The sequence below is a fragment of the Bemisia tabaci genome, chromosome 5 (genome assembly GCF_918797505.1).
Source record: "Bemisia tabaci chromosome 5, PGI_BMITA_v3".
NCBI classification, from domain to species: domain Eukaryota; kingdom Metazoa; phylum Arthropoda; class Insecta; order Hemiptera; family Aleyrodidae; genus Bemisia; species Bemisia tabaci.
The window spans coordinates 21,999,302-22,012,634 of NC_092797.1; the positions used below are offsets into that span (position 1 = coordinate 21,999,302).

The window sequence follows — 13,333 nt, forward strand, 5'->3', positions numbered from 1 at the left end:
TGATTGGTGGCAATTTGACAAAGATTGGAGGCTTCTTTAAATGAAATTTTCCGCTCCATAGTTACCGAGTCCATCTTCTCAAAACTTCATAATTGCACTTACGGCTCTCTTTGCTATTAAGAATTACCAAGTACTACTGTATCCATCCATTTCACAGTCAATGTTTGCTTAGGAGATCAGAGTCTCTGAATTTTAAACTTTTTTCCTGCATTAGAAATTCCATGAACCAGAAAATAAGCATAAGTTATGTTACATTTTACTTATGTGTTTATTGGACAAAATTATAACTGAACTTGTGTTAACTGTAGACGTCTTAAGGTTTGGAGTGAGTTTATAGGACATTTTTTTATTTGAACTATAGATAGGTTCTGAACATTTTTATACTTGGATTTTCTTTTGCAGGCCCTTTTCCCCTGAGCTGTCTTGTACAGTAGAAAGAAAAGGCAGAGATGAACACTGCAGGGCCAATATTTAAGCCTCCTACTAATGGAATTTCTCATATTATTTTGGCTTTGGGCTTACAGTAGGCATTAGAATATCTTACTCCCAAACTGTGCAGTCTCTTTCAGGGAAAGAGGATAAAAATACTGAATGAAGAATAAACTAAATTCTAAAAGTTTACTCACCAGGATAAACATAAGACCAAACAGAGGTTTGTCCAGAATGCATAACAGGACTATGAGATGAAACTAGCTTGAGGACATTAACATTAGGTTGTAGTGGTTCAAAATGATTGAGAACTTCATGGCCACTGACAATGTTTTCTTGCATTGTGTAGACTGAAATACAACCATCGCTACCTCCACACCACAGTTCACATATTCTGAAATAAAAAAAATAGCTTACGTTCCTTCCACTAGAAATCAGTTAAAAGAAATGAAGCAGTCATCATTAACAAAGTAATCATTACTCATCTCCAACTTCTATCCAAAAAAAGGAACCCCTTCATTTCTCAATAGGGCCTAAAGATTTTCAACAAACTTCTTAAAATTTGTATCATGATCAAGTCTTGAATGAAATCTGCTTTACTGAGTTGTTTACTGCCTCTCCAATTTAACCAGCTCTACCATGTCTAACACGAGCTACAGAGATTGGTAGAAATGATGAGTTTCCACTCAATTTTTCTATGCTATTATCTATACTCCACATTTGGCAATGATGACTGACTGGTGATGTTATGAGGTGCCATTTTCTTAACTCTTATCCTAGGCGCCAGTAGATAACTTTCAAAATTCCAATGCTTTTTTTTGTAACCAAGTCAGATAGGAAATGAAACCTAAGACGTTGTGAGAGCATACAAATGTTAATAGGTTTGGGGGAAAATAGTAAATTGATATAGAAAAATCTTCGGTAGATATTCATACTACAAAAAAATTGTGATGAGTAAAAAATGGTGAATAGTAAAATCACTTACAATCCATCATCCATGAAGAGTGCTGTCAAGGTATGGAGCACAGTAGTTGAACCAAGCTCAGACATTACAAAAGACCCTTCTCCCATTGACGATGTGGCAGGTAGAATGTCTGAACGTACCAGAAATATTCGACCGTTAGTGAGACCGACTGCTACACGGTCTTGAGATGGCATGGTCAATATGGCACAGACTCCTGCTGTTTTTGATTCAGCCTCTGGAAGAAGGTTGTAGCTGAACAAGTGCTGACATGAATAAGCACTGAAACCAAAATTAAATAAACATATTTAATGAATTTCAAGTTTGATGAGACGGGTATGCACAGATCAAAAAGTAAAAATTTGGTCAGTAAACACTGCCTTCTTCGCAATTTTTGATACCAAGATTAAGGGGTACCTTCAGTACTATTTCTAAACCTGAACGATCATTTCTGAAGGTCTTCTTTGAGGGAAAAGTTGCGTTGATTGAAAGAAAGTTGCAATTTTACTGCCACTAAGTTGCAATGAGACTGCTAAGATCATCATTCAACATTTGAAGGATTTCACTTGATTTAACTACAATTTTTTTACGAATAACAATGCTGAAAATCGGCATCACAAAGTAGAGATTCTATAGCGCTTTCACAGTGATGAATCTCGATTGTTGGTTTCAAAAATATTGCAATCAACTGCTGCCAATAAAATAGGAATAATCCATCAATAGGAGGGTAACTTATCACAATCATGAATATTGGCAATGTGTCAAACGTCAAGCAAATTAAACTGCATGAAAAATATTTGTGTCACTCAAAGAATTTTGCACTATGACCATACATCATCTGTTACTAGAAATAGGTAATTTTGTTGAGAAGAGAAAGAACCTCAGAAAAACAACCCACATTACATATTATTATAGGCAAATTAAGCTGAATAGGAGGTACTTATGCTAAACTAGAACTTCTACATTTCAACTACACACCAACTTGTCATACGGCAATGGGTACATTTTGTTGAGGAGAGAGAGAGCCTAAAAGGAGCCCATGAATGTATTGAACTGGCCATTGCCAATTTCAGAGCATTTCACTCTATTATTTGCCAATGTACTAACCAAAAGGTTAGAGATTAACCACTCAACAGGCATTAATTATGCAAAAACTTACGCAAAGGCATGGATCTGACCCTTGACATCACCAAACCAGACACTGTTTTCCACCAAGCACATTGCAGTTGGACACTCGGGGAGCGAAAGAGAGGTATACTGCTGCCAGCTTTTTTCATTAGCTGTCAACTGATCAATCTTTGAATTGGCACACGCCAGCCAAACTTCCGCAGTCACCTCGTTTTCTTCCTCTGCAGGATAAATCAAAGAGACTTGGATAAGAATAACTTAATATATGTCTGCAAAAAAATAAGTTTTTAAAAACGCTGGGGATTTGATAGCTGTATCCTGTGTAATTTAATTATGGGACCGTTCATAAATCACTCTAAGGGGGGAGGGGGGTTGAGGAGAGCACTAGGCGATTTTGTTTGTGTGTGTTTAAGGATAGGGATCTGCGCCTCAAAAACGGTACAAGGGGGGCAGGAGGGATGTAAAAAATGCCCCAAAAAGGCATTATGTAATTTGTAAATGCTCCCTTTCTGTCTATTTTCACCTCATACCCAAGTAAATTCACCAAGTAAAACTTCTGAAAACACATTTTGTAAATGGTACTTAAAGCGAGGCTTTCCAGTTTGTTTGCTTCCTGAAAGTATTTTGATCATTGCCTCTCCACGCAATAATAATTTGACACATTTCAGTCTTGTAATAGATGTTCCTTGAATGAATACTGATAAAATCATGCTACAGGAGAAAAAAATGACAAAGCAAAATCTTTATCTAAGACAGAATTTACCATTTGAATTGGAGAAAACAGCTGATACAGCTGAAACAACAGATGAAGGGTGTGACAGCGAGGTGACGTCATAGAGATGTGCAAACTCAGGAGCCGAAGCGATAGAAACGATTTGACTTGCTGAGGGCCTATCACGAGGCCCCTGTGCCCAGCAGAGAACCATTAAATCCAACATGTAGCAAGGATAAAGTGTTTCCTAAAACATACAATGGGATACTTACATACTGAAAGATAATTACTTTTTGCAACTAAGGCATACTTATTTCCTAATATTATGCATTTATGAACAAAATTAAAGACAAGATAAGAGAAATCTTGAGCCTTATGCTCTCATGGAGATAAAAATGTAAAATGTTTCCTAAGAATCTTTGATGCAGCGAATAGACACTTTACCGCTGGAGATGATAAATTTTAATAATTTGAAGATCTTCCTTCAGTTTCAAAGAGATCAATATCTGAAATTATGGTGACTCCTGTTAGTAAAATAAAAGTTTAACCTCAATCAGACTTTGATGATTTGAATTGACTTGAGACTTTACAGCCATACTTTGATGATTACTACAGTGTGATGGCTACAAGGGATGGCAAGATTTTAAGTAATTGTCAGGATTCCAATATTTAGTCAGTTTAAGTCAAAATGCAATTATCTGGCCCTGAACGACCCTGCAGAGCTAGTGGTGCCATGACTCCCCACCACTGAGTCCAAAGAGCAATTTTCTCATTCATATGTGTCTCTTGGATGATTTTCTTTTGAAAAAAGGTAAGACTTCACTCTTTTCGCCACATTTCACGTAAAAAAAAAAAAAAAATCCCATTTCTTGTGGAAACCCTGTTTTTCCCTCCATTTAAGTAATCTTCCTGTAAAAAAGATCAGTGACCAATTAGAGACCTGGGAATAAGTGTGAGCTTTGGATGGCCAAAATTCTGAGGGTGGTCCATTGGAACTCTCAGATATGAACAACACCTAAGGAGCAAGTTTTTCTGACAAAAGCGTTTTTTGAACAACCCCTGTGAGCCGTATCCAAGAAGTGAACAGGATACGTCAGTCAGTTTGTGAGAAAGTAAAGAAGGCTGAAACTAAAACTAAAAAACTCAAACTCACAAAACATAATTAAAATCGTCGACGTGTTTCAGGGCTCTCCAGCCCCTTCTTCAAGGCTAAACTCCTACTAATTTTAATTTAATAGTTTTAATTTTTTAGTTTATTAGTTTTAGTTTTGACTTTCTTTACTTTCTTATTCAGCTCACAGTTTGTTACCTCGTTTTCCCATTTGTTTCGCTTTGTTTTCGTTACTTTTGGTTTATTACTTTACAGTTAGTGAGAGTCTCATTTACATTTGTGCAGCTTATCTTACCTTGTGAGACAGAGGAGGTCTTCCACCTTCTAAAATACAATCTTTCACAGATTCGTGGTTTTCAAATGGTTGGTGTAATGACAGCAGCTCGTATATGAACATTCCAAAGGAAAAACAGTCAACCTATGGAAAAAGTGGCAGAGAGCTTGGAATTACAATACACTTCATACACAAGTTGAACTTCATACGTATACTTCATATACTAAGTTGGCTTTTTGGGGGGGGCGGGCGGGTGGGGGGGATGTGGTTTGCTAGAGACTAGAGAGTTCTTGTTGAGGCAAGAATAAGACACTACGTTCTTAAAGGACCAATACTGGAGATACTAAGGACCCTGCTCCCCAGGTGCTTGTAGCATTCTTCTGTATCCAAGTAAGTTTAAACAAAAATTTCAAACTGCTTGGATGCCAATAATTTGCATTCATAGATTGTATGAGTTGCTGTTTTCTCCTCATTGCCACACCACCTGTACAGCAGAACTCCTCGGAAGATTTCATCATCTTGTAATACAAAGAGATCTAGTTCAGCTGAAATTTAAAAATATTACAAACAGTCTGAACTATTTGGAGAGAAAAGCTGCAGCTGCATTGCACTATTGTACAGCTGGTGTATTGGAGGAAAGCTAACGATTTCACTCTTAGAATTCATGAAAAGAATCGACCATCTTGAGTAGCGGCATGAATACTGAGCAATGAGACATTGAATTAGTTTATAATTATATTGCAAACACGCTGTTGAATCAATTTCAACATGATAAAGTTGGGAATTTTGATCATGGTCTTAATTGCATTTAAAATTATGGAAAATTATGCCTCTCGTCTTCAAGACAAAACCAAGGCAGACTTAATCAGTAAAAAATTAGAATTAGAATTGGAATTGGAGGAAATGGGAGAATTTTTTGTTGTTCAGCAATAAACAGAGATGGAGCATCCTTTTCCTTTTGGCATACATTTTTCTCACCTGGAAATCTATTAACTTCTTTAGGGAACCTTACTTGGCTTACAGAAAGCAAACACAAAAATACTTTAAAATATTGCCAAGACGTTGTTCAATTACAAGCGCAGCCATATCAATGAGATATGACCTTCATCAAAAGAACTTACCTTTTCAGTGTACTCTTCCTCTCCGTTGAAGCGCATGATTTCAGGGGCCATGAATCCCTCTGTTCCACCAAAACCTTTTGTTCCTGAAGGTAATGTTAGACGACTGATGCCTGAAAAAGGGAGACATTTGAAATATTGAGATTTAGATATGTCTGCACAACAAGAAAATTTTTTTTTTTTTTAATACTAATGCAAAGAAACAATGATAAAAGGAGATAAAAATATAAAGGGAGATTCAACTTGACATTAAAAAAGGTCCTTGGAGACCAGCTTTGGAACGGTTATACGAGTAAAGTCAATAATGCTGTGCTGAGATTAAGGGAAGGGGTAATAAAACAGATTATCAACGTAGAAGAAGATTTAACTGTACACTATTGACTTACCATAATCAGCTAATTTCAGATGAACTGGAACCTCGAAACTTGATTGAAATGGCTGAGGAATTGACCACACTAAAACATTTTCACTTTTTAAATCTCGGTAAATTATATGCTGCTGGTGTAAATATTCCATTGCTTTGGCAACCTGAAGAGTAGAAAATCATATAAAAATGATCAAAACAAACAATTTTGAGATTGTTAAAGACAGTTTCATACATATGGCGAAAATATACGAGGGCCCACCCCCACATACATTAAAACTAATAACAGCTTTGTAACCTAACTTGAATTACCTACCGCTTTAGGGGAAAATTGGGTGTTATTGCTATTGTTATGATGTGTTAAAGGGGAAATGTTAAGCAGAACTTAGGAAGTTTAATACACATTTTTGTAACTCAAACAAAAAAATCTGAGTGACTTGGAACTACTCTCACAGTTCATGAGTTATAACTAATTATTTTTCTAATCTCTCACTTTATCCTCTTCTGCAGTTAATACTTGATATCAATGTCCGTTATTTAACAAAACAATAATGCTATTAAAAACAATCTAGAAAATTAGAGGGAGATATCTGATACAGCGTTACAAAATTTGGAGATAGTTCCCCATTTTTGCAAGCACAAAATCGACAATTTTGGCTTCAAATATCACTTTGCATAACCTTTGCCTGAGGAAAAGCAAAGTAAATATATAAATATGTACTTTTATAGACTCAGACACTGAGTGTAAACATTAGATTTAACAACTAAAAAGCAAGTGAACGCAAGATAAATGAATAAACCGATCAAATTGTACGTATTGTTCGAGTTTTAGGAAAATACCAGGAGAAAAGGGGGACAATTTTTTCACCGTTCCATTTTAATACACATTACTTCGTAGTTGCACTTAATTCCTTACCTGCAAAATCACAGCTTGGAGTGTATATGGCTCCAGTTTTGCTCCGGACCTTCTGTAATGGCGGAGTGTGGCATCGAGAGCTCCTAATGGAGCTAGGTCTAGCACTATGGCAAGAGGTCGTGCGCAGACTCCAACTAGTGGCACAATGTTTGGATGGCGAAGATTCATTAAAATATTCAATTCTTGCCTTGCGGTGCAGTAAGCTTTTGATGCATATTGAAGTGGATCTCTCTCCCATTTACCTTGAGCACCCTAAAAATTGAGTTAAACTTAAATTAGGACAACTTCCTTTTGCTTTAAAGTTATACATAATGTACTAAAACTGTTTTTATTAACATGAGTTTGAATTGGATGAAACACTTCTACGAGAATACAAATGTAACTTCCTGCAAAGAGACTTTTAGGCATTTATCTGACTTACTCTTGAGCTCACCTGAAATTTCGGTAAAAAGTTACGATCAAAAGTAGAAAAATTCAAGAATTTTCCACAGTTCTCATTTTCGAAGCTGTATATAAAATAAATGCACAGCAAATCGAAAATATGCAGACACATTGGCCTCACAGGACATGAAAGCAGGGGGAAATTTTCTGTCGAACCCAGCGTATTTCCTGTAGCAGTTTTTATTCATAGATGAGTAAAGATAAAGTACGTATAGTTTTTATTACGGGACATGATTTTATGAGCCGCAGATCTTTGCAGAAGGAGAGCACAGTTTAAGATATAAAACTGGTGAGGACCTTGAAAGAGTTTTTAAATCGCAAATATGAATTGACCTGATTAGAACATTGTAGGAATGGTTCAATACCATTGTTAACATAATTTACAGCTACAGCCTGTTTCAGCCAACAGAATAATTTTGCCGAAAGAAAACCACCAATAGAGAAAGGAATTAAAAAAAGAAGTGCTCAACGATAAATGAGCTTGAGACTTATCTCACAGGAAAAAATGAATATAATTGAGCTATAATGAAAAAAGATGTAGAGAATCGCAATTCGCATGCTACCTTAAACGCAATAAATGCAGATTTGCTGGCATTTGGTCCTGGTTGTACAGGTTGAAGCATTTTCATTGCTACATCTATACTCGTATTAGTGCCACGAACTTTACATGATCCTTTGAAAACAAAACCAAAAGCTCCTCGGCCCAACAATGGTCCACGTACAATGTTCTGCGGTCGAATCAGATACCTCTCCCCTAAGTCTAGGAACATCTGTTTTTCAAAAAGAGAACAAGTAAAGTTTGATTAATTTGAAGGACCCAAAAAATCATTATTAAAACACAAAATGCACATCATTTAGAGACATTCTTATATTCTGTAAAATTTCCTGAAGACTAAAATGAGCTGGAAATCCTACTACGATATATATTAGAGAAACAGTCGACGGTCTGTAGGGTTTTACAATTAAAATTGTAATTGTTTTGATGATCAAAGAGCTTCAAAGAGGAGGAGATTAAAGTCATCATCAGATGAAAATTTTTGAAGAGGAGCGCACATTCTTTGCCTTGAGCACAACCAAGGTTACTGAGCATCCAAGAAGGGGATTTTTTGCAAACTCTAAATAAAGTAGAGGACATCAAGAAATCTCCAAAAAGAAGAATTTGCTATTCTTTTTTGACGGTTAAATCAAGCGAGGTAAATTTTGAGAATGTTATTTACTTTCTCTGCCATTGATTTACTGAATGCATTAAAAGTGGTATTATCAGCTAATCTTTCCTAAAAATGTGCACTGCCATCGATAACTGTCTGGAACATTGGAAATATCTGTTTTGTAGTTGAACTATTGCGACATCAGAATGCAGAGAGAGATGTGCTGAAATGATTTTGCTAAAACTGTAGGCTTTTTTGTGATGAAAAAGGATATGGTTCTCCTAAATTTGATGGTTGTCTGTACTTCCTTCACCTCTCTGTCTTTCCTACAGATTTTTGCATGAGAAGTAAACAAAGTCAACTGATGAATTGACTTCTGTACCAATTAGGAATCTAATATCAGATCTTTTCTTTGTTTTGAACCAGAATTCCAAATTATCTATCTAAAAAACATTACATTGTGAAAACTTGTTAGATAGTTTCTTAGGAAAGTTTGACCCAGACCAGAAATATTGGACGCTATATACTAAAAAAATAGTTTTGAGAAACATTATCGAAGGAGTTTTAAAAAAATTTTCGCTCTTAAAGCAGACAAAATATATTTTAGAGTGGAACCAGCTGTCATAAAGAGACAGGAATTTTAGTACAAAATTGACCTAATTGATTGGAATAAAGAAAAAGATTACCGTATCAGGAGCAACTTGAGCCAGAGGTATGTCCCCATGATTTGGACATTTTATGATTTTCTTGTCATAAGCAGCCAAAATGCACTCTTCTACCATCCAACAGTACTCCACTTTGTTGATATCTTCTTCCTCATCACCATTCAAACAAGGATGACCTTCTACTGACGGCTTTCGACTGAAATCAAATATTTTTCCAAAATTAGTGGATTAGACCCTTGGGCAGGAATAGTTTACTGCTAAAAACAAAGTAATAAAATTTGAACTGACCAGTGAAAAGAGACCTGATGATCAAAACTGAGAAATTAAAGAAGAACTTACACTTCGATAATACTTTGAATAGATTTTAAGGGAAACAGACAAGACATTGTTTGAATCCAGTTCAAATAAAAATCATCCTGTGACGTTAATGCAAACAAGATTGCTGTTGCAATGTGTTGAATGTTGTTGTTTGCCGAACAAGTTGCTGTTCTAATTCAGAAATTTTACAAAGGGAACTTTAAGGGGTGATGAGCATTAACTTGTTGACTGCCTGGACTTTTTTGGTCTTCGGACATACAAGGCCAATGCTGATCTCTAGGTATAACAAAAACTATAGTTTGGTTGCTTTCATAGTGCAACTTGTACTATCTATTGGCTGGCCGTGCAACTGAACACTTCTATAGTGTCCTAGTGTAACTGTGTTGTCCCATCATGATTCCTAAATTTCTGGCCAACTTGCTAAAAAAGTCAACTGCCGCTGGTGCCGCTTCCTTTGATCAACAGAATCTAGAGAAGCAAAGGAGGGGACTTATTCAAAGAAAATGATATGAAAAGATACCTTGAGCCAGGACTATCAGGCCCCACACCACTGTCAACATCAGACGTGTAACTTTCTTGTGACTTTCGAACGGGCCAATTTTCACCATTGCTCTGCTCAGCATCGAATAGACCAAAGGGTTCCACTGACTGACCCTCAAGTATTTTTTTGGAGGCTGCATCAGAATCTCCAGGACTAGGTCCACTAATATCCAGTTCTGAGACTAGCGTTGAAGCAATGCAGTGAGGACACGGTACGAGGCGAGTAACGAGAAATTTTCCCTCCGATGTATGTACAAATCTTGTTCCTGAAAACAAAGCCCAAGAGATACATTCAAAAACAAGCTTGAACAACTGAATTATATTCTCAAAGCTTTGAGGACAATGATTTGCTTGATTTCAAAGCACTGGTTAAATATCGTTATGATTTGATACGATGGTCTTTACGACCTCCTCATGAGCATGATGACCTCGTATGATGACCTCGCATGATGAGCCTTTTTTGAAATAAGCGAAGCTGAAAAGTGAATTCATCCGCATTTTTACCTGCATTGTTTGATATAAATGTTGGTGAGAGAGGAGAATTCCTCTTTCCTCGTTGCATGCTGGCCGAGATGATGAGACAGAAACCTAGCGTTCGTCACTTCAGAGCAAAAGGGTCCACATATCAGAAATACGTTGGTAGTACCACTTTTCTATGAGAGTATGCGTTTAATAACAACGAAAAAGTCAATTTCCATCAGGGCTCTTCTCGAGGGATCAGCCCATTAATGCATTTTCTGGAAAATCTAATCATAGTGACCGTTTTGTAGATGCCTAGCATGGGCAAAAATTGTTCAAGTGACCTTTCAATAATGAGCCAAACAGTCAAAGTGGTCAGTCTGTATTATGGCGACTTTTCAATACATTTCTAAGCAATATATATGAACGCTACTGGGAGGTCTCCGTGGAACCACTCATAAAAAACGGAGTAAGATGCAATTGAGAAGAGGCGCTAGTACGACAGAGATGGACAGGAGGAGCAGTTTTTGTCTTCGCATTCAGTCATTTTTTTTGTGTTCTTTCGCTAAAATATGTAAGTTGGTGGGGAGCATGTTGACAAAAATTTTGCACGACAAAACAGAGAGTGGCGACCATAAAAATTTAAAAAAAAGAAAACTTCATGAAAAAACTCGAAGCTTATATTCACATTGATCACTACAGCTATTTGAAACCAACACTGACATCCATGATTCTTCAACCTTTCCATTTTTATAACATGACTTTAAGGTGGAAAAGTGATGAAACGAGAAAAAAGAGGAAAAGTAATGATTCTTCAACAAAAATCTTCGGCATACGAATTCTTGGAACCCTCCCCCTCCCCAAGTTTTTCCAGATTTTATAATGATCTGCTGGTTATGACAGCTGGTTGTATCAACCAGTTACTATTACATTTTCCAATAAAACTTTCAAAACTAAAAGATTTGCAGGTTTCTACTGCGAGTCAGATTTGGACTCTAATATGCATATTGCACTCTAGAGTTGTAAAAAAAAGACTTACCTAGAGTGGGATACCAGTCTTCTAATAAAACATCGATGTGATCGATAGTTACTGCAAGGAGCTGTGCAGAATACTCAGGAGATGGATCTAAAACAAGTGCGTGGTACCCAATGGTTTCAGTCGGCTCATTCTGGTCCATGATTGGTCGTTTGATAACAATTGTATCCAATGGCATGTACACTTCTAATATAGATGAGTTTGCTACATCAACACTGTTCCAAATGCCTTCTTGTTTGAGTTTCATCTTGAGAGTTCGATAATCGACTGGTGCACTTTTCAAGCCCGGCAGAATTTCTTTCATTCGAAATAGCACAAGGTCACTGTAACGAAGCTCCATTCCTGTCTGCCAGAGAACCCACTCCACTTTGACATCCAGCAACTGGGCTAATTTTGCATCTTGCGAGACCTGTTGTAAAAAATGTTAATTTGAGAAGCACAAATTGGTGATCTCACTAACTTCATACGGTGAAACTTGATGATAATATAACTTTCTGGTAGCAAAAAATAACTGTTAAAAATACATGTACCTTCAATTTATGGTCCTTGCCGCCATTATCCACACAAGGCGGCATGGACCATAAATTGCGGGAGAAGAGTTGCGCGATCAAGAGTGTGCCCATGGCTTATTTTGGAAGAATATTTTTAGATGCCATCTTAGCTTTCTCAATGATAGACATGTAAATAGAAGCTCAAAATATGCAACTTTGAACTTGTATTTCAAGGACAGTTGCGTTAAAAAAATTTGGTACAATTTCTGCGAACTAAGCCACTTCCTTACTTTTAAAAAATGTAAGAATTAAAAATGAGTGAAGAAGCTCATTTTACAGCTGAAAAAAGTAGCTCTTAGCCTTTTTGAATAGAGGAGAAAAATTCTCCTTTCTTGCTGCTTCTTTCCAGGAAAAAAATGAATTAAATACCTCTTTCGGGATGATGAAAAATGATCGAACTATTTCAACGATGGAATCATCAGCCAAGACTCTGGTGATTAAACGAGACCAGAACCCAGATGGAAAGTAGGACATGAGCAATAGCCGCCGTATGGAGACTTCTGGGTCTGAACGGTGACTTAATTCAGGAATAGGCTCTTCACAGATTGGGGCAGGCTGTTCGACACTCACTAAAACCAAAAAAAAGTCAATAAATTTTAGGTATGATTAAGGTGATAAAGTGATTCTAAAAAAAATTCAAAACTAAACTGAAAACAAAAAAATCAACAAAAAATTTTTTTTAAATTTTAAGCTGAAATTATTTTCAGTAATAATAGCAGGTAAATCTTGAATATCGGTTTATTAAAGGGCAAACAGCAATTAAGGTGGGTTCTGGAGAAAGAGTAAATCATGCATGGGTAAAACATTTCTCCGATCTGTCTTATCTGGAGAAGGAAGAGGGCAATATAGTATCAGCTACATTGCCGTTTGTCCAGTAAGCTGATGCTTGGAGTGACAAGTACACCTGGACCATTATGAGCCCTTCTTCCAGAATTTCATTCCAGGTAGAGGAGACGCGTGAGAAAAATACTCCTCTACTTGGGCAATCATTACATCTGCATAGTAAACTTTTAAAGAAAAATTAATCTTTTCATTTCTACATAGGAATATTTTTTCTAATTTATAGTGTTGTTGACAAAATTTTCACCTGAAAGCATTTGGCATTCAAATTCTGACGATACAATTATTTGTTGCTTTTTAAGATATTTTTACAAAGAATTAT

The 13,333-nt window shown here is 36.5% G+C and overlaps 1 protein-coding gene across 11 annotated transcripts in view; it reads right to left on the reverse strand.

The window, feature by feature from the left end:
* Lrrk (Leucine-rich repeat kinase) overlaps nucleotides 1-13,333 on the reverse strand; it is a 69,701-nt gene that overhangs the window by 4,521 nt on the left and 51,847 nt on the right. For all 11 annotated transcript variants that reach the window (XM_019050875.2, XM_019050874.2, XM_019050877.2 and 8 more), the window contains 13 exons: nucleotides 12,541-12,740; nucleotides 11,624-12,029; nucleotides 10,106-10,391; nucleotides 9,289-9,463; nucleotides 8,018-8,224; nucleotides 7,014-7,265; nucleotides 6,120-6,261; nucleotides 5,737-5,846; nucleotides 4,637-4,759; nucleotides 3,282-3,477; nucleotides 2,550-2,739; nucleotides 1,415-1,672; nucleotides 627-823 (listed from right to left, as the gene is read on the reverse strand). In XM_019050875.2, the coding sequence (XP_018906420.2) occupies nucleotides 627-823; nucleotides 1,415-1,672; nucleotides 2,550-2,739; nucleotides 3,282-3,477; nucleotides 4,637-4,759; nucleotides 5,737-5,846; nucleotides 6,120-6,261; nucleotides 7,014-7,265; nucleotides 8,018-8,224; nucleotides 9,289-9,463; nucleotides 10,106-10,391; nucleotides 11,624-12,029; nucleotides 12,541-12,740 (2,742 nt within the window). The remainder of the gene's footprint in view (nucleotides 1-626; nucleotides 824-1,414; nucleotides 1,673-2,549; nucleotides 2,740-3,281; nucleotides 3,478-4,636; nucleotides 4,760-5,736; nucleotides 5,847-6,119; nucleotides 6,262-7,013; nucleotides 7,266-8,017; nucleotides 8,225-9,288; nucleotides 9,464-10,105; nucleotides 10,392-11,623; nucleotides 12,030-12,540; nucleotides 12,741-13,333) is intronic.